At 43.0% G+C, this 20,342-nt stretch overlaps 6 protein-coding genes across 7 annotated transcripts in view; 1 reads left to right on the forward strand and 5 right to left on the reverse strand.

The window, feature by feature from the left end:
* LOC128497813 (myelin P2 protein-like) overlaps nucleotides 1–20,342 on the forward strand; it is a 118,578-nt gene that overhangs the window by 10,062 nt on the left and 88,174 nt on the right. The gene's annotated exons all lie outside the window — the stretch shown is intronic.
* On the reverse strand, nucleotides 1,339–2,411 carry LOC128497744 (protein kinase C delta type-like; the record flags this gene model as incomplete). Its single annotated transcript, XM_053467905.1, has 2 exons — nucleotides 2,376–2,411; nucleotides 1,339–1,992 (listed from the first exon to the last, which is right to left on the reverse strand). Coding segments are annotated over exons 1-2 (690 nt in total), but the record flags the coding sequence as incomplete, so codon positions are not given.
* LOC128497745 (protein kinase C delta type-like) lies at nucleotides 4,181–5,253 on the reverse strand (the record flags this gene model as incomplete). Its single annotated transcript, XM_053467906.1, has 2 exons — nucleotides 5,218–5,253; nucleotides 4,181–4,834 (listed from the first exon to the last, which is right to left on the reverse strand). Coding segments are annotated over exons 1-2 (690 nt in total), but the record flags the coding sequence as incomplete, so codon positions are not given.
* On the reverse strand, nucleotides 7,023–8,095 carry LOC128497746 (protein kinase C delta type-like; the record flags this gene model as incomplete). The annotated part of the gene is made up of 2 exons (XM_053467907.1): nucleotides 8,060–8,095; nucleotides 7,023–7,676 (listed from the first exon to the last, which is right to left on the reverse strand). Coding segments are annotated over exons 1-2 (690 nt in total), but the record flags the coding sequence as incomplete, so codon positions are not given.
* LOC128497747 (protein kinase C delta type-like) lies at nucleotides 9,865–10,937 on the reverse strand (the record flags this gene model as incomplete). The annotated part of the gene is made up of 2 exons (XM_053467909.1): nucleotides 10,902–10,937; nucleotides 9,865–10,518 (listed from the first exon to the last, which is right to left on the reverse strand). Coding segments are annotated over exons 1-2 (690 nt in total), but the record flags the coding sequence as incomplete, so codon positions are not given.
* PAG1 (phosphoprotein membrane anchor with glycosphingolipid microdomains 1) overlaps nucleotides 19,514–20,342 on the reverse strand; it is a 57,698-nt gene continuing 56,869 nt past the window's right edge. For both annotated transcript variants that reach the window (XM_053467982.1, XM_053467981.1), the window contains one exon: nucleotides 19,514–20,236. In XM_053467982.1, the coding sequence (XP_053323957.1) occupies nucleotides 19,883–20,236 (354 nt within the window). In that variant the 3' untranslated portion in view covers nucleotides 19,514–19,882. The remainder of the gene's footprint in view (nucleotides 20,237–20,342) is intronic.

Here is a 20,342-nt window from a genome sequence, read left to right on the forward strand (position 1 = left end):
CCGAGCCCGCAGAAACCCCGGAGCGGGAAAACCGGGAGTGGATCTCCGAGCTCCGGACGGGGGCGCAGAGGGCAGGCACTTGTAGATATAATGCTTTGTTACCGTGTCACGGCGTGTGCTCGGGGGAGCGGGCTAATGACACCAACCGTAACCAATACAACGTGTCACCCGGCGTGTGTCACACACCGAATCCGCACAGGGTCATGACAAGCTTCTACCACTAATCCTGGGGGCTACAACTCCCATTATGCTCAGGCAGCCGAACTCCATAAGGTTATCTATGTTATTCAGCATCTAATGGTTTAACTGTGGATGTGTACATCATGCTAAAAATGGAGTGCATTGCAGGAGCATTCCCTTGGTTGCTATGGTGATTGCTCTACTTTAGCCCTTTGCACCAGACTCCCTTTTCATTTGCCACCCACTATGTGTTCATCCTATCTGTGGCTTCACGGTCTCTAAGCTTTCCTTGCCGCCCCAATGAGGTATCAAAATGGATAGAACCACGCGGCCCATCATCCGATTATTATTTCTTCCCCGAGTTTTTACGGTTGAGGGCTAATTTTAGAAGCTGTGGCGGTGATCGGCCCCACCGGCCCCGTGTAACGGAGCCTGTGAGAATATGTCGTGTGTGTTAATGAGTAATACGACGAAAAGAAAACCACCGAAGCCCCCGCCGAGATTAAGGCTAAATGCTAACGACGAGTCCTGTTAACTCTGGCGAGTGCAAGCTGTTGGTCTAATGTGCAGTAATTTCAAAATCTATAATTTGCTAATTATGGAAAAATCAAAAACCTTTAGAAATGAAGAATTATAGGGTCTGATATCACATGAATGAAATTAGATTTGGGGCCACATTAAGTGGATTACTTAAAATTCACTTTTATTTGGGCCATTCCTGTCTCCGTAAATCACTATATACTATCTGTTAATGATGTGATAGAAGCAGAAGCTCTCTTGTGAGGTCATCGTTATGTAGAGTTATCTGTGGACATTGGCAGCTGTAGTTATACAACGTGAAGGAAACAATAACAAAAAAATGTAGGTGTTTCTCGAATTTATTATGATTTTATGATGTTTTTTGGAAACACTCTTGATACGCTTGGCCAGGGCTTAGTCCATCCTTCAGGCCATCCAGTCTGGAGTCACAAAGGAAAAGCCAGAAAGACTCTGGCTGCTCGATGACGAGGAAGAGTGAGATGAAGATGAAGAGGACGTGTCCTCTGTGCTCAACAAAACTGATGGAATCTCCTGAAGTGTCTTCAAGCTTAGATTTGATGTTGGCCGGTATGGGGGAGTTGAACGGCGGCTCTCTATATCCTCCCACTTAATGTCCTGAAAGAATGGATGCCGCCTAATAAACCCCGTGATCCAGAGGCGATGCTGAGGATCTTTCATCAAAAGATGCTTCAGGATGTCTGCAGCGTCTTCCGAGAGGTCTTTGACGTACCGAGGGCTTCCGTTTACAATGGAACCCAACGCTGCCTTCTTGCAGTTACCATGATAGAATGGTAACCTTCCGTTAAGCATGCGGAATAGAATCACCCCGAAGGACCACCAGTCCACGGCAACACCGTATGCCTGCTTTAGATGTATTTCGGGGGCCATGTACGTGAATGTTCCGCAGTGTCCTTTTGTCTCTGCTCCTCCAAAAATGCCTTCTGCGACAATACCGAAATCGCAGATCTTGGCATGGCCCTCTCCGTCAAGCAAGATGTTGTCCGGCTTCAGGTCTCGATGTATAACTCCCCGAGCGTGGAGGAACTGGATGCCGCAGATTATTTCAGCTGAATAAAATGCAGCTGTAGTCTCGGGGAGGCGGCCCACCCTCTTCATATATGACTGCAGGCTCCCACCAGCCATATACTCCATCATGAATAACACGCAGGTCTCTGTTTGGAAGCCTGCATATCCATGGCAAAGGAACGGGCTTTCCCGAGCCATCTCCAGGATTCTCCTCTCTTTCAGTAAGTACAGGGGCTTTATGGCTTTCTTGCGGATGATTTTGACCGCTACCATAGAATCACTTCTAGGTACAGAAGCCAGCATGACCTTTCCAAACCCCCCTTCACCCAGGACTGAATGGAAGAGAAAGCCAGAGACTGACATGGGGAGAAGGCTCCTATATCGTTTCGCAATAACACCACTTTCCACCATACTCCTGCGTCTTTTCATTGGAACCTTTCCCCTTCTGCGCTCCTCCAGATGTTCCTCCGCTCCTTCTTTCTCCTGCTGCCCCAGAGTCTGGATGTTTTTCTCGTTGGATCTACACCGCTTTTTCTTCCGTTCGGAGCTGCCTGTGCTGGTTCTGGGGCGTTTTGTTGTCTGCTTTGCCCTCAGACACAGACTGCTCTCCTCCCTCTTATTAGCAGTACGTTTGGTCCTCTTCCTCGCTCTTCCTCTTTCTTCATCAGTACTGCTACTCTCTTTCTTTCTTTTCAGGACAGGGTCTCTACTGGCCAAGTGCTCCTTGTTCTGGACCTCAGTCTTTTTAGCAGTGTTGGTGAAAGCTGTTTTCACTCTTTTGAAAAACTTCCGCACTTTTCTAGGGCAACATCTCCTTCCAATCCACCTCAGTCCATGGAGTAGACAGCAGTCCTCCATAGCTCTCCTTTTAAAAGGTTCCCCTTTTAAATCTCCTCAATCTCTGATGTCGTTGGTAACAACACTTTAAGTCTGCTATGAATAGCTGCTTACCAGTGCCGAGCGCCCAACTACACTGAGTAGGCAGGTGAGCGATCTACGGCTTTATTGTGAACATGTATGATGTCATAATTCACTGACCTGCAGTGTGAGGGCACAATGAGGGTTCCGAGCTTCTGCTTTACTGCTTTATGGATGTAAATACTCAAGTGTATTTCTTTTAATTTATTGATGGGGAAATTTTGTATCTGTTAAATAAAATGACCAGGGTGTTAATGTTTGGTGAATTTAAATGCTGCATATAAATGTTTCCCGTCCTGCGTAAAAAAAAAAAAACATAAATCCTGTTGCCTTATATTATTTTACCGATTTGCCTCTTTTCTTGCAGTCCCAATTTTCAGACCTTACTTCTTTTAATCTCCTGTTCATCATTTTGTGAAAAATATTAGTATTACAGTAAAAGTTTGTTTTTGGGTTTTCTTTATATGCCGGTCCGTGACGTATTCTGGCCGAGGCAGACAGTCCAGAGACACATTTTTACTCTTTATATTTTGGTGCTAATAAATACTATTTAATAACATGAACATGGTTTAATATTAAACTATGAAATAATTGAGTCTTTGGCAGGTACTCTAAAACACACAAAAAAGGAATATTGGTTAAACATGCTTGAGTCTTTATGGGGTAAAATACCCTTTATCATGAAGTTACTGCAAAACTGCAAAACTGTACAAAGTGGTGCAGGATTGAAGAAAGGTGTGTTTTATGTCATATTGCCCCGGTAAATATCCTTTAACTGCAGTCCAGGGGGTAATATAGGAAAATAAAAACATGATTGGGGAGGGAAAAAATGGGCTCCTAGATCCAAAACAAATTTGTAGACATTATGTACCGGCCCGCTTTGCCTTTTACGAATATATAGTTATTGTGCAATAGAGGCTGTTGGCAGGGGGGAGTTGTATAAATTGTATAAATGGGCTGGTGGGGCAGTGATTTGTGTAGTTGTGTAGAGAGGGGACACCAACCTCGCCATTTAACATTTTTACCACCTTATTGACTATGATGGCGTTATATCATTAAAACATAATTATAATGCCATTCGCAAAATTAAAAAGGTCAGAGATCTGTTAATGATGTGATAGAAGCAGGAGCTCTCTTGTGAGGTCATCGTTATGTAGAGTTATCTGTGGACATTGGCAGCTGTAGTTATACAACGTGAAGGAAACAATAACAAAAAAATGTAGGTGTTTCTCGAATTTATTATGATTTTATGATGTTTTTTGGAAACACTCTTGATACGCTTGGCCAGGGCTTAGTCCATCCTTCAGGCCATCCAGTCTGGAGTCACAAAGGAAAAGCCAGAAAGACTCTGGCTGCTCGATGACGAGGAAGAGTGAGATGAAGATGAAGAGGACGTGTCCTCTGTGCTCAACAAAACTGATGGAATCTCCTGAAGTGTCTTCAAGCTTAGATTTGATGTTGGCCGGTATGGGGGAGTTGAACGGCGGCTCTCTATATCCTCCCACTTAATGTCCTGAAAGAATGGATGCCGCCTAATAAACCCCGTGATCCAGAGGCGATGCTGAGGATCTTTCATCAAAAGATGCTTCAGGATGTCTGCAGCGTCTTCCGAGAGGTCTTTGACGTACCGAGGGCTTCTGTTTACAATGGAACCCAACGCTGCCTTCTTGCAGTTACCATGATAGAATGGTAACCTTCCGTTAAGCATGCGGAATAGAATCACCCCGAAGGACCACCAGTCCACGGCAACACCGTATGCCTGCTTTAGATGTATTTCGGGGGCCATGTACGTGAATGTTCCGCAGTGTCCTTTTGTCTCTGCTCCTCCAAAAATGCCTTCTGCGACAATACCGAAATCGCAGATCTTGGCATGGCCCTCTCCGTCAAGCAAGATGTTGTCCGGCTTCAGGTCTCGATGTATAACTCCCCGAGCGTGGAGGAACTGGATGCCGCAGATTATTTCAGCTGAATAAAATGCAGCTGTAGTCTCGGGGAGGCGGCCCACCCTCTTCATATATGACTGCAGGCTCCCACCAGCCATATACTCCATCATGAATAACACGCAGGTCTCTGTTTGGAAGCCTGCATATCCATGGCAAAGGAACGGGCTTTCCCGAGCCATCTCCAGGATTCTCCTCTCTTTCAGTAAGTACAGGGGCTTTATGGCTTTCTTGCGGATGATTTTGACCGCTACCATAGAATCACTTCTAGGTACAGAAGCCAGCATGACCTTTCCAAACCCCCCTTCACCCAGCACTGAATGGAAGAGAAAGCCAGAGACTGACATGGGGAGAAGGCTCCTATATCGTTTCGCAATAACACCACTTTCCACCATACTCCTGCGTCTTTTCATTGGAACCTTTCCCCTTCTGCGCTCCTCCAGATGTTCCTCCGCTCCTTCTTTCTCCTGCTGCCCCAGAGTCTGGATGTTTTTCTCGTTGGATCTACACCGCTTTTTCTTCCGTTCGGAGCTGCCTGTGCTGGTTCTGGGGCGTTTTGTTGTCTGCTTTGCCCTCAGACACAGACTGCTCTCCTCCCTCTTATTAGCAGTACGTTTGGTCCTCTTCCTCGCTCTTCCTCTTTCTTCATCAGTACTGCTACTCTCTTTCTTTCTTTTCAGGACAGGGTCTCTACTGGCCAAGTGCTCCTTGTTCTGGACCTCAGTCTTTTTAGCAGTGTTGGTGAAAGCTGTTTTCACTCTTTTGAAAAACTTCCGCACTTTTCTAGGGCAACATCTCCTTCCAATCCACCTCAGTCCATGGAGTAGACAGCAGTCCTCCATAGCTCTCCTTTTAAAAGGTTCCCCTTTTAAATCTCCTCAATCTCTGATGTCGTTGGTAACAACACTTTAAGTCTGCTATGAATAGCTGCTTACCAGTGCCGAGCGCCCAACTACACTGAGTAGGCAGGTGAGCGATCTACGGCTTTATTGTGAACATGTATGATGTCATAATTCACTGACCTGCAGTGTGAGGGCACAATGAGGGTTCCGAGCTTCTGCTTTACTGCTTTATGGATGTAAATACTCAAGTGTATTTCTTTTAATTTATTGATGGGGAAATTTTGTATCTGTTAAATAAAATGACCAGGGTGTTAATGTTTGGTGAATTTAAATGCTGCATATAAATGTTTCCCGTCCTGCGTAAAAAAAAAAAAACATAAATCCTGTTGCCTTATATTATTTTACCGATTTGCCTCTTTTCTTGCAGTCCCAATTTTCAGACCTTACTTCTTTTAATCTCCTGTTCATCATTTTGTGAAAAATATTAGTATTACAGTAAAAGTTTGTTTTTGGGTTTTCTTTATATGCCGGTCCGTGACGTATTCTGGCCGAGGCAGACAGTCCAGAGACACATTTTTACTCTTTATATTTTGGTGCTAATAAATACTATTTAATAACATGAACATGGTTTAATATTAAACTATGAAATAATTGAGTCTTTGGCAGGTACTCTAAAACACACAAAAAAGGAATATTGGTTAAACATGCTTGAGTCTTTATGGGGTAAAACACCCTTTATCATGAAGTTACTGCAAAACTGCAAAACTGTACAAAGTGGTGCAGGATTGAAGAAAGGTGTGTTTTATGTCGTATTGCCCCGGTAAATATCCTTTAACTGCAGTCCAGGGGGTAATATAGGAAAATAAAAACATGATTGGGGAGGGAAAAAATGGGCTCCTAGATCCAAAACAAATTTGTAGACATTATGTACCGGCCCGCTTTGCCTTTTACGAATATATAGTTATTGTGCAATAGAGGCTGTTGGCAGGGGGGAGTTGTATAAATTGTATAAATGGGCTGGTGGGGCAGTGATTTGTGTAGTTGTGTAGAGAGGGGACACCAACCTCGCCATTTAACATTTTTACCACCTTATTGACTATGATGGCGTTATATCATTAAAACATAATTATAATGCCATTCGCAAAATTAAAAAGGTCAGAGATCTGTTAATGATGTGATAGAAGCAGGAGCTCTCTTGTGAGGTCATCGTTATGTAGAGTTATCTGTGGACATTGGCAGCTGTAGTTATACAACGTGAAGGAAACAATAACAAAAAAATGTAGGTGTTTCTCGAATTTATTATGATTTTATGATGTTTTTTGGAAACACTCTTGATACGCTTGGCCAGGGCTTAGTCCATCCTTCAGGCCATCCAGTCTGGAGTCACAAAGGAAAAGCCAGAAAGACTCTGGCTGCTCGATGACGAGGAAGAGTGAGATGAAGATGAAGAGGACGTGTCCTCTGTGCTCAACAAAACTGATGGAATCTCCTGAAGTGTCTTCAAGCTTAGATTTGATGTTGGCCGGTATGGGGGAGTTGAACGGCGGCTCTCTATATCCTCCCACTTAATGTCCTGAAAGAATGGATGCCGCCTAATAAACCCCGTGATCCAGAGGCGATGCTGAGGATCTTTCATCAAAAGATGCTTCAGGATGTCTGCAGCGTCTTCCGAGAGGTCTTTGACGTACCGAGGGCTTCCGTTTACAATGGAACCCAACGCTGCCTTCTTGCAGTTACCATGATAGAATGGTAACCTTCCGTTAAGCATGCGGAATAGAATCACCCCGAAGGACCACCAGTCCACGGCAACACCGTATGCCTGCTTTAGATGTATTTCGGGGGCCATGTACGTGAATGTTCCGCAGTGTCCTTTTGTCTCTGCTCCTCCAAAAATGCCTTCTGCGACAATACCGAAATCGCAGATCTTGGCATGGCCCTCTCCGTCAAGCAAGATGTTGTCCGGCTTCAGGTCTCGATGTATAACTCCCCGAGCGTGGAGGAACTGGATGCCGCAGATTATTTCAGCTGAATAAAATGCAGCTGTAGTCTCGGGGAGGCGGCCCACCCTCTTCATATATGACTGCAGGCTCCCACCAGCCATATACTCCATCATGAATAACACGCAGGTCTCTGTTTGGAAGCCTGCATATCCATGGCAAAGGAACGGGCTTTCCCGAGCCATCTCCAGGATTCTCCTCTCTTTCAGTAAGTACAGGGGCTTTATGGCTTTCTTGCGGATGATTTTGACCGCTACCATAGAATCACTTCTAGGTACAGAAGCCAGCATGACCTTTCCAAACCCCCCTTCACCCAGCACTGAATGGAAGAGAAAGCCAGAGACTGACATGGGGAGAAGGCTCCTATATCGTTTCGCAATAACACCACTTTCCACCATACTCCTGCGTCTTTTCATTGGAACCTTTCCCCTTCTGCGCTCCTCCAGATGTTCCTCCGCTCCTTCTTTCTCCTGCTGCCCCAGAGTCTGGATGTTTTTCTCGTTGGATCTACACCGCTTTTTCTTCCGTTCGGAGCTGCCTGTGCTGGTTCTGGGGCGTTTTGTTGTCTGCTTTGCCCTCAGACACAGACTGCTCTCCTCCCTCTTATTAGCAGTACGTTTGGTCCTCTTCCTCGCTCTTCCTCTTTCTTCATCAGTACTGCTACTCTCTTTCTTTCTTTTCAGGACAGGGTCTCTACTGGCCAAGTGCTCCTTGTTCTGGACCTCAGTCTTTTTAGCAGTGTTGGTGAAAGCTGTTTTCACTCTTTTGAAAAACTTCCGCACTTTTCTAGGGCAACATCTCCTTCCAATCCACCTCAGTCCATGGAGTAGACAGCAGTCCTCCATAGCTCTCCTTTTAAAAGGTTCCCCTTTTAAATCTCCTCAATCTCTGATGTCGTTGGTAACAACACTTTAAGTCTGCTATGAATAGCTGCTTACCAGTGCCGAGCGCCCAACTACACTGAGTAGGCAGGTGAGCGATCTACGGCTTTATTGTGAACATGTATGATGTCATAATTCACTGACCTGCAGTGTGAGGGCACAATGAGGGTTCCGAGCTTCTGCTTTACTGCTTTATGGATGTAAATACTCAAGTGTATTTCTTTTAATTTATTGATGGGGAAATTTTGTATCTGTTAAATAAAATGACCAGGGTGTTAATGTTTGGTGAATTTAAATGCTGCATATAAATGTTTCCCGTCCTGCGTAAAAAAAAAAAACCATAAATCCTGTTGCCTTATATTATTTTACCGATTTGCCTCTTTTCTTGCAGTCCCAATTTTCAGACCTTACTTCTTTTAATCTCCTGTTCATCATTTTGTGAAAAATATTAGTATTACAGTAAAAGTTTGTTTTTGGGTTTTCTTTATATGCCGGTCCGTGACGTATTCTGGCCGAGGCAGACAGTCCAGAGACACATTTTTACTCTTTATATTTTGGTGCTAATAAATACTATTTAATAACATGAACATGGTTTAATATTAAACTATGAAATAATTGAGTCTTTGGCAGGTACTCTAAAACACACAAAAAAGGAATATTGGTTAAACATGCTTGAGTCTTTATGGGGTAAAACACCCTTTATCATGAAGTTACTGCAAAACTGCAAAACTGTACAAAGTGGTGCAGGATTGAAGAAAGGTGTGTTTTATGTCGTATTGCCCCGGTAAATATCCTTTAACTGCAGTCCAGGGGGTAATATAGGAAAATAAAAACATGATTGGGGAGGGAAAAAATGGGCTCCTAGATCCAAAACAAATTTGTAGACATTATGTACCGGCCCGCTTTGCCTTTTACGAATATATAGTTATTGTGCAATAGAGGCTGTTGGCAGGGGGGAGTTGTATAAATTGTATAAATGGGCTGGTGGGGCAGTGATTTGTGTAGTTGTGTAGAGAGGGGACACCAACCTCGCCATTTAACATTTTTACCACCTTATTGACTATGATGGCGTTATATCATTAAAACATAATTATAATGCCATTCGCAAAATTAAAAAGGTCAGAGATCTGTTAATGATGTGATAGAAGCAGGAGCTCTCTTGTGAGGTCATCGTTATGTAGAGTTATCTGTGGACATTGGCAGCTGTAGTTATACAACGTGAAGGAAACAATAACAAAAAAATGTAGGTGTTTCTCGAATTTATTATGATTTTATGATGTTTTTTGGAAACACTCTTGATACGCTTGGCCAGGGCTTAGTCCATCCTTCAGGCCATCCAGTCTGGAGTCACAAAGGAAAAGCCAGAAAGACTCTGGCTGCTCGATGACGAGGAAGAGTGAGATGAAGATGAAGAGGACGTGTCCTCTGTGCTCAACAAAACTGATGGAATCTCCTGAAGTGTCTTCAAGCTTAGATTTGATGTTGGCCGGTATGGGGGAGTTGAACGGCGGCTCTCTATATCCTCCCACTTAATGTCCTGAAAGAATGGATGCCGCCTAATAAACCCCGTGATCCAGAGGCGATGCTGAGGATCTTTCATCAAAAGATGCTTCAGGATGTCTGCAGCGTCTTCCGAGAGGTCTTTGACGTACCGAGGGCTTCCGTTTACAATGGAACCCAACGCTGCCTTCTTGCAGTTACCATGATAGAATGGTAACCTTCCGTTAAGCATGCGGAATAGAATCACCCCGAAGGACCACCAGTCCACGGCAACACCGTATGCCTGCTTTAGATGTATTTCGGGGGCCATGTACGTGAATGTTCCGCAGTGTCCTTTTGTCTCTGCTCCTCCAAAAATGCCTTCTGCGACAATACCGAAATCGCAGATCTTGGCATGGCCCTCTCCGTCAAGCAAGATGTTGTCCGGCTTCAGGTCTCGATGTATAACTCCCCGAGCGTGGAGGAACTGGATGCCGCAGATTATTTCAGCTGAATAAAATGCAGCTGTAGTCTCGGGGAGGCGGCCCACCCTCTTCATATATGACTGCAGGCTCCCACCAGCCATATACTCCATCATGAATAACACGCAGGTCTCTGTTTGGAAGCCTGCATATCCATGGCAAAGGAACGGGCTTTCCCGAGCCATCTCCAGGATTCTCCTCTCTTTCAGTAAGTACAGGGGCTTTATGGCTTTCTTGCGGATGATTTTGACCGCTACCATAGAATCACTTCTAGGTACAGAAGCCAGCATGACCTTTCCAAACCCCCCTTCACCCAGCACTGAATGGAAGAGAAAGCCAGAGACTGACATGGGGAGAAGGCTCCTATATCGTTTCGCAATAACACCACTTTCCACCATACTCCTGCGTCTTTTCATTGGAACCTTTCCCCTTCTGCGCTCCTCCAGATGTTCCTCCGCTCCTTCTTTCTCCTGCTGCCCCAGAGTCTGGATGTTTTTCTCGTTGGATCTACACCGCTTTTTCTTCCGTTCGGAGCTGCCTGTGCTGGTTCTGGGGCGTTTTGTTGTCTGCTTTGCCCTCAGACACAGACTGCTCTCCTCCCTCTTATTAGCAGTACGTTTGGTCCTCTTCCTCGCTCTTCCTCTTTCTTCATCAGTACTGCTACTCTCTTTCTTTCTTTTCAGGACAGGGTCTCTACTGGCCAAGTGCTCCTTGTTCTGGACCTCAGTCTTTTTAGCAGTGTTGGTGAAAGCTGTTTTCACTCTTTTGAAAAACTTCCGCACTTTTCTAGGGCAACATCTCCTTCCAATCCACCTCAGTCCATGGAGTAGACAGCAGTCCTCCATAGCTCTCCTTTTAAAAGGTTCCCCTTTTAAATCTCCTCAATCTCTGATGTCGTTGGTAACAACACTTTAAGTCTGCTATGAATAGCTGCTTACCAGTGCCGAGCGCCCAACTACACTGAGTAGGCAGGTGAGCGATCTACGGCTTTATTGTGAACATGTATGATGTCATAATTCACTGACCTGCAGTGTGAGGGCACAATGAGGGTTCCGAGCTTCTGCTTTACTGCTTTATGGATGTAAATACTCAAGTGTATTTCTTTTAATTTATTGATGGGGAAATTTTGTATCTGTTAAATAAAATGACCAGGGTGTTAATGTTTGGTGAATTTAAATGCTGCATATAAATGTTTCCCGTCCTGCGTAAAAAAAAAAAAACATAAATCCTGTTGCCTTATATTATTTTACCGATTTGCCTCTTTTCTTGCAGTCCCAATTTTCAGACCTTACTTCTTTTAATCTCCTGTTCATCATTTTGTGAAAAATATTAGTATTACAGTAAAAGTTTGTTTTTGGGTTTTCTTTATATGCCGGTCCGTGACGTATTCTGGCCGAGGCAGACAGTCCAGAGACACATTTTTACTCTTTATATTTTGGTGCTAATAAATACTATTTAATAACATGAACATGGTTTAATATTAAACTATGAAATAATTGAGTCTTTGGCAGGTACTCTAAAACACACAAAAAAGGAATATTGGTTAAACATGCTTGAGTCTTTATGGGGTAAAACACCCTTTATCATGAAGTTACTGCAAAACTGCAAAACTGTACAAAGTGGTGCAGGATTGAAGAAAGGTGTGTTTTATGTCGTATTGCCCCGGTAAATATCCTTTAACTGCAGTCCAGGGGGTAATATAGGAAAATAAAAACATGATTGGGGAGGGAAAAAATGGGCTCCTAGATCCAAAACAAATTTGTAGACATTATGTACCGGCCCGCTTTGCCTTTTACGAATATATAGTTATTGTGCAATAGAGGCTGTTGGCAGGGGGGAGTTGTATAAATTGTATAAATGGGCTGGTGGGGCAGTGATTTGTGTAGTTGTGTAGAGAGGGGACACCAACCTCGCCATTTAACATTTTTACCACCTTATTGACTATGATGGCGTTATATCATTAAAACATAATTATAATGCCATTCGCAAAATTAAAAAGGTCAGAGATCTGTTAATGATGTGATAGAAGCAGGAGCTCTCTTGTGAGGTCATCGTTATGTAGAGTTATCTGTGGACATTGGCAGCTGTAGTTATACAACGTGAAGGAAACAATAACAAAAAAATGTAGGTGTTTCTCGAATTTATTATGATTTTATGATGTTTTTTGGAAACACTCTTGATACGCTTGGCCAGGGCTTAGTCCATCCTTCAGGCCATCCAGTCTGGAGTCACAAAGGAAAAGCCAGAAAGACTCTGGCTGCTCGATGACGAGGAAGAGTGAGATGAAGATGAAGAGGACGTGTCCTCTGTGCTCAACAAAACTGATGGAATCTCCTGAAGTGTCTTCAAGCTTAGATTTGATGTTGGCCGGTATGGGGGAGTTGAACGGCGGCTCTCTATATCCTCCCACTTAATGTCCTGAAAGAATGGATGCCGCCTAATAAACCCCGTGATCCAGAGGCGATGCTGAGGATCTTTCATCAAAAGATGCTTCAGGATGTCTGCAGCGTCTTCCGAGAGGTCTTTGACGTACCGAGGGCTTCCGTTTACAATGGAACCCAACGCTGCCTTCTTGCAGTTACCATGATAGAATGGTAACCTTCCGTTAAGCATGCGGAATAGAATCACCCCGAAGGACCACCAGTCCACGGCAACACCGTATGCCTGCTTTAGATGTATTTCGGGGGCCATGTACGTGAATGTTCCGCAGTGTCCTTTTGTCTCTGCTCCTCCAAAAATGCCTTCTGCGACAATACCGAAATCGCAGATCTTGGCATGGCCCTCTCCGTCAAGCAAGATGTTGTCCGGCTTCAGGTCTCGATGTATAACTCCCCGAGCGTGGAGGAACTGGATGCCGCAGATTATTTCAGCTGAATAAAATGCAGCTGTAGTCTCGGGGAGGCGGCCCACCCTCTTCATATATGACTGCAGGCTCCCACCAGCCATATACTCCATCATGAATAACACGCAGGTCTCTGTTTGGAAGCCTGCATATCCATGGCAAAGGAACGGGCTTTCCCGAGCCATCTCCAGGATTCTCCTCTCTTTCAGTAAGTACAGGGGCTTTATGGCTTTCTTGCGGATGATTTTGACCGCTACCATAGAATCACTTCTAGGTACAGAAGCCAGCATGACCTTTCCAAACCCCCCTTCACCCAGCACTGAATGGAAGAGAAAGCCAGAGACTGACATGGGGAGAAGGCTCCTATATCGTTTCGCAATAACACCACTTTCCACCATACTCCTGCGTCTTTTCATTGGAACCTTTCCCCTTCTGCGCTCCTCCAGATGTTCCTCCGCTCCTTCTTTCTCCTGCTGCCCCAGAGTCTGGATGTTTTTCTCGTTGGATCTACACCGCTTTTTCTTCCGTTCGGAGCTGCCTGTGCTGGTTCTGGGGCGTTTTGTTGTCTGCTTTGCCCTCAGACACAGACTGCTCTCCTCCCTCTTATTAGCAGTACGTTTGGTCCTCTTCCTCGCTCTTCCTCTTTCTTCATCAGTACTGCTACTCTCTTTCTTTCTTTTCAGGACAGGGTCTCTACTGGCCAAGTGCTCCTTGTTCTGGACCTCAGTCTTTTTAGCAGTGTTGGTGAAAGCTGTTTTCACTCTTTTGAAAAACTTCCGCACTTTTCTAGGGCAACATCTCCTTCCAATCCACCTCAGTCCATGGAGTAGACAGCAGTCCTCCATAGCTCTCCTTTTAAAAGGTTCCCCTTTTAAATCTCCTCAATCTCTGATGTCGTTGGTAACAACACTTTAAGTCTGCTATGAATAGCTGCTTACCAGTGCCGAGCGCCCAACTACACTGAGTAGGCAGGTGTGCGATCTACGGCTTTATTGTGAACATGTATGATGTCATAATTCACTGACCTGCAGTGTGAGGGCACAATGAGGGTTCCGAGCTTCTGCTTTACTGCTTTATGGATGTAAATACTCAAGTGTATTTCTTTTAATTTATTGATGGGGAAATTTTGTATCTGTTAAATAAAATGACCAGGGTGTTAATGTTTGGTGAATTTAAATGCTGCATATAAATGTTTCCCGTCCTGCGTAAAAAAAAAAAAACATAAATCCTGTTGCCTTATATTATTTTACCGATTTGCCTCTTTTCTTGCAGTCCCAATTTTCAGACCTTACTTCTTTTAATCTCCTGTTCATCATTTTGTGAAAAATATTAGTATTACAGTAAAAGTTTGTTTTTGGGTTTTCTTTATATGCCGGTCCGTGACGTATTCTGGCCGAGGCAGACAGTCCAGAGACACATTTTTACTCTTTATATTTTGGTGCTAATAAATACTATTTAATAACATGAACATGGTTTAATATTAAACTATGAAATAATTGAGTCTTTGGCAGGTACTCTAAAACACACAAAAAAGGAATATTGGTTAAACATGCTTGAGTCTTTATGGGGTAAAACACCCTTTATCATGAAGTTACTGCAAAACTGCAAAACTGTACAAAGTGGTGCAGGATTGAAGAAAGGTGTGTTTTATGTCATATTGCCCCGGTAAATATCCTTTAACTGCAGTCCAGGGGGTAATATAGGAAAATAAAAACATGATTGGGGAGGGAAAAAATGGGCTCCTAGATCCAAAACAAATTTGTAGACATTATGTACCGGCCCGCTTTGCCTTTTACGAATATATAGTTATTGTGCAATAGAGGCTGTTGGCAGGGGGGAGTTGTATAAATTGTATAAATGGGCTGGTGGGGCAGTGATTTGTGTAGTTGTGTAGAGAGGGGACACCAACCTCGCCATTTAACATTTTTACCACCTTATTGACTATGATGGCGTTATATCATTAAAACATAATTATAATGCCATTCGCAAAATTAAAAAGGTCAGAGAATGCATTCTTACCCCATGCTTATTTTGATTGGGGCAAACAGGAATAAATTCACTTTTTACAGCTGAAAAAAATATATAAAAATCCAGATTTTATACATTTATTAAACCAGAATTCTCAGCCAGCGGAGTATAACTATTGGGAGAGAGAGTCTCAAAATCATCAAGACTCTTATTTTCTTTATTGAATGTTGCAGGAAGCAGTGCGGGTCCAACAATTCTGCATTTCAGAAGCACCCTGTCAACGTGTGTGCGCATATATATACTTCCCCCTCTATAACTAATACACATATACTAACACACACTCACTCTAACACCGTACGTTTTCACATTCATCTCCCACGGGCACCACAAACCTAAGCTGACAGAGGGACCCTCTTATTAAAGTCAAGGGACGGAGTGCGTATCTCTATGTTTTAGTTACTAATTCAGATAAAATGAAAAAACACAAGGATTCTGTGGGCTTCTAGACCTTAAAGGGACACCCCAGTACCTAAATGATTCCATCCTCAACTGGCCCCATAATGTCAAATAAACTGCATCAGCCCTGCATTCTCCAAACCCGGGGCTAATCGGAGGACGGCAGATACGTGTTCTCTGGTCCTTTTAAGGGAGGAATTTCAAAAACCGGTGAACATCTTGCGGCTCAGAGACCATAACATGTTCGGTCTCCAGGGTGAGGAGGCATCATAAAGACGGCGCGGCCAAAAGGAATTCCCAGTTTGCAGGAGACGGTAATCGGTAATCCTTTAATTTTTACGGACCAAAGACACGGACTCTTCCCAATTCTCGATTTTGTTGCAACTGAGTGGGGGACGCTCTAGAGGTGGTCTTGACTGATGCAGAGAGATGCCCTTAATATTGTAAGGGGCTTCCTTAGTATTTTACCTCTACCATTAAGTTGTATTACATACTACACAATATTTGTTTACTATTTTTTACATGATTATTTGATTTATTTAAATACCAGCTGGAGTATCCATTTAAGGTTATATAATATTTTATATATTATTTTCACTTATTATAAGGGGCACAGACACCTATTTATGTTTATAATTAAAGAAGACACTGCGCTTCTGGTGTTATCCCTCCCTGAGGTACGCGCCAGTCAACCAATTCCCCTTAAACCTTTCCTAATACCAAAAAAACCACTGAACCTACACCTTTCTTCTCCAAGGGGCTGAACTTCAAACCTCTGTACAGATCATCAACAAGGAAGACGGAGGGAACCCCATAGAGCATAAAAAAAAAACACATGGTGACCATTAATCAACAGAGGAACGAGGATGGCACCACGTAAGTTCCAGGACATCTATTAATACATGGAGGCAACTACCTTTCACTAAACTTCAAGCCGCTGTCCCAAAGCAACTTCCCTTCACCTCTTCCAGAGAAGTGAAGGTAGTGTGTGTGTGTGTGTGTGTGTGTGTGTGTGTGTGTGTGTGTGTGTATATATATATATGTTTGTGTGTGTGTTTAGTGTGTGTGTGTGTGTGTGTGTTTAGTGTGTGTGTGTGTGTGTGTGTGTAATTTAGCTTCAGGAAATTAATACATTTCTATTAGAATCCAATGATAACACTCTTTAATAAATCTTCCTTTTATTTTAATAAGCTGCACCCAGTCATCCACTCACATTCTATATTTGGTTTAATATTGATGTAGAAGCCACCTGAACAGGTAAACTCTTATACTAATAACTATTTTTATTTTCTGAAAGCCAGTCCATACCGGATATCCGGCTCAACATCAGCCGTTTGAACGGGTACGTTTGTTTTTCTGGTTTAAAAGGATGACGTCGGCTGGCTGCCACATCCCAGTTGTTCTTGAATTGTGCCTTCCTGGCTGGCAGAGAATGATAAGACACCAACATCGTTTAACAGCTATAGTGCTAGAAGCTGTCTGTCTCTGAATTAAGTTCGGTAGGAATATACACTTTCATTCAAACGTTTGGGGTCACTCGACGGGTTTTATGGGGGGGGGGATTTCTGGCTGTAATATAATTGCAAAAGGTTTTTCTAACCATCTATTAACCTTTTACACTTAGATCAGCGAGCACAATGTGCCACTGGAACACAGGAGTGATGGGAGTGATAAAGGGCCATTGGAACAGAGATTAGAAGAGGTACAAAAACCTTCTGAGCGCCAAGAGGGTGGGTAACACAATGTGTTACTCTGTACTCCGGCATGAAAGGGGTTAAAATCCCTTAATAAAAAAAAATCAAGACTAAAGATCTGAAACCTGTGCCTTGTTTTCATATGTATTGTGCATTTATTTGGACTGTTAAATATTTACAACATGAGTACACAGCAGAAGCGTATACAAAAGAGGCAATCTTACAATTACTACAATAGCTTAAAGTAAGAAAGAAGAAAATAAATGAATGCCGACTGACGAGGGATTCCGGTTCTACGGAGCACAGCAATTACTTGGAGAAACACAAGAGGTTTGAATTACTGCTCAAATGAAATGGCTCCGTTATTTAATCATTCTGGTAAAAGGAAAAATTGTTCAATGTGGAACAGCTCCACAATCTGAGCATAAGACAGGTGTGCAGTTGAAACAGACTAGAATTAAAATTATTCCATAAATTATTTTCCAGGTCCGAGGTGAGCCGGAAAAGAACTTGGTCTTGCGAAGAGGAGAAATTGGCAGACACGGGCAGAGGGTTCGTTCACATTAGCAGGAGAGTTGTGATTTCAACTCGTCAACTTCACCATGTGTTATTAGGGGCCAACCTTGAGAAGCTCCTCTTGGAAAAGGGCAGAGCTGGCCATACATAAATCAGCGAGTTCTTGAAAACCACTTTATTGGTTAACAATGCATTAAGTATACATTATATAGGGCCAAATTTCAAGCTTAACTTGGACTCCGGCAGAGTGATTTTACAAACTGGGGGGAGGGGCAGGTGGAATGTTATGGGGTTATTTGGGGGGGCATCAGTAAACATAGTTGCATGGCAAGAGCTCTATCTATACCTCAACCAGTTCCACACATAACCTGACCACCTTTACAGCACCCAACCAATTTTGAATAGATTTTTGCTTTTTTGTTGTTGCTGTAATGGTTGGAAACGACCAGCAGCACCCAATATACAAACCCAACACACAACACACAACACAAAAGGTAGAACAGGCTTTATTCATGGGAAACATTCCAGTCGGCAATACTATATTCAGATGCTTACCAGTTAAACAGCACAAAAATGTAAAATCGTTGAAAAAACAATGACCTGAAGACAACCTGCACTAAAGCATATAACGCGTCTACACCGCTCCGCAATGAGACTATCACTACATGGAGATGTCCGAACGCACAATGCAAGCAGATGAGCCTGTGTGCAGTTACCTGTGCTTTCAGCTTATAGGTATATAAAAGAGAAACCTGAATGTAAAAAAATAGCAATAGATTTATAATGATTACATGTCCCGTGTATACTAAAAAGCTGCCAAACCGCCCCCCCAATGCATGCAAAAAGCCAGATAACCAGCTTAGAATTTCAATACTTTCCATGATAATGGAGCAAGAGCACTGGACTTTCACGGCGTACCAGATAATCCGAGTATACATTAATACTTAAAGAAACAATAACATACCAAATAGTATGCTATGATTACACTATGTTATACGTTGTTCAGATCGACTGACGACATTGCTCAAAAATGGGAAAGCAGGCGGTACCCAGCACTGACCTAAAGCAAACAATGCAACGCAAGGCGCTGCTCCGGAAAACACCTGCTTTTGTAACATATGTGTGTTAAAAACGACCGAGCGGCATTAACACAAAGTCCCGGGAGAACGTGAGGTTCGTTGTGCCCTCTAGACACCAGAACTCAGAGCCAATCCCACATAATAGATCTTCAAGAAAAACCCATCCGCAAGAAAGATAGGATCTATATCCAACGTCTTACTATTATTCACAAATCATCTGGAATATTATTCACCGGTCTCAGAGCGGCCAATTAACTGCTTCTCCGAAGTGGCTGTGCTTGTTTGGGTTTTATTTCATCCATGGGCCTTGGGAATATACAGCTAGTAAACAGTTTTTCTTTAATTTTAACAGATAATAATCAGAGTTTTAGGTAAATGAGTAATACATCGATATTCTAATAGTGAGGTACCTAAATATCTGCAAAACAGGTCAGAGTTTCTTAAAAAGCCTTTGCTCTGTAAATCGTGTTCATTGTGAAGCTGTATCGGGTTTAATCTACACATCGGTATTTTGTCGATTTGTAAAGGGCAGGAAAAAAGTGATTTATATACATATTAATATTAATCTGTACCGAGCATTGCTAAAAGTTTAGCCTGAATTAATTATATCGAATCCCATTGGTTTATTCACAAAAGTAAAAACTTTTTTTGTAATGCACAGCTGATATTGTGAGCAGATATTATATCTCTTATACATCTCACCGATTGCTGAAAAAAAAACTATGATTCAGAATACTGTAGAGTTGACAAAGTACCTAAAAGTTGATTGCATTTTATAGCACTCGATATTTGGCAATAATTCCAGATACATTAAAAGGCAGATAAAAAAAAAAAATACAAAAAAAATATAGCAGTTTTTTCTCGCCGCTGAGGAACCAGAAAAGATCCCGGATTAAAAATAAACCGCGTCATGCAACCGAAGGCGGTTTCCGCGAGCATACGTGTGCTTTTTGTTTTTTAATCAATCCACTAGTAGCTAGTAGATCATAAGCCCTATAGAAATCGTGTGCCATTTCCACCAAAGAAAAAAAGAGCGGTTTACTTAAAGTCTAGAATAATCGGAATTATGTTGCAAGTCGCCAATACTTTCATAGTCACTCTCTCCCTGCGGAAGAACGACCTGGCTCGTGCTCGAGAATGGCAAAGTCCTCTCTTCTTCTCTCGTTAGGGTTGTGATGGCTTCGTATTCTGGATCTGCCCCCCCGTTTATTTGGTCTTTTGACGGCGAGATGACACCGGGGTTCTTGTCAATGTCCCTGACTGTAGCATATGTACCGTTACAAGTGGTTGGAGATAGGTCAGTCCCAACATCTTGAATGTATGAATAGTGAGAGAATTCTTCTTGAAGGCTTCGAGGCGGCGTAGGTCTGGAAACGCTGGAATACATCGCAGAGATCTGAAACCAAACACGGTGGAAACAGATTAGCCGAGCTAATGCAAACATTACACCAGATGTTGACTTTTGGCATTTACATTTTGGACGTGAACCCCCAAGAAAAGCT

The sequence above is a fragment of the Spea bombifrons genome, chromosome 5, assembly GCF_027358695.1.
Source record: "Spea bombifrons isolate aSpeBom1 chromosome 5, aSpeBom1.2.pri, whole genome shotgun sequence".
Lineage (NCBI taxonomy): Eukaryota > Metazoa > Chordata > Amphibia > Anura > Pelobatidae > Spea > Spea bombifrons.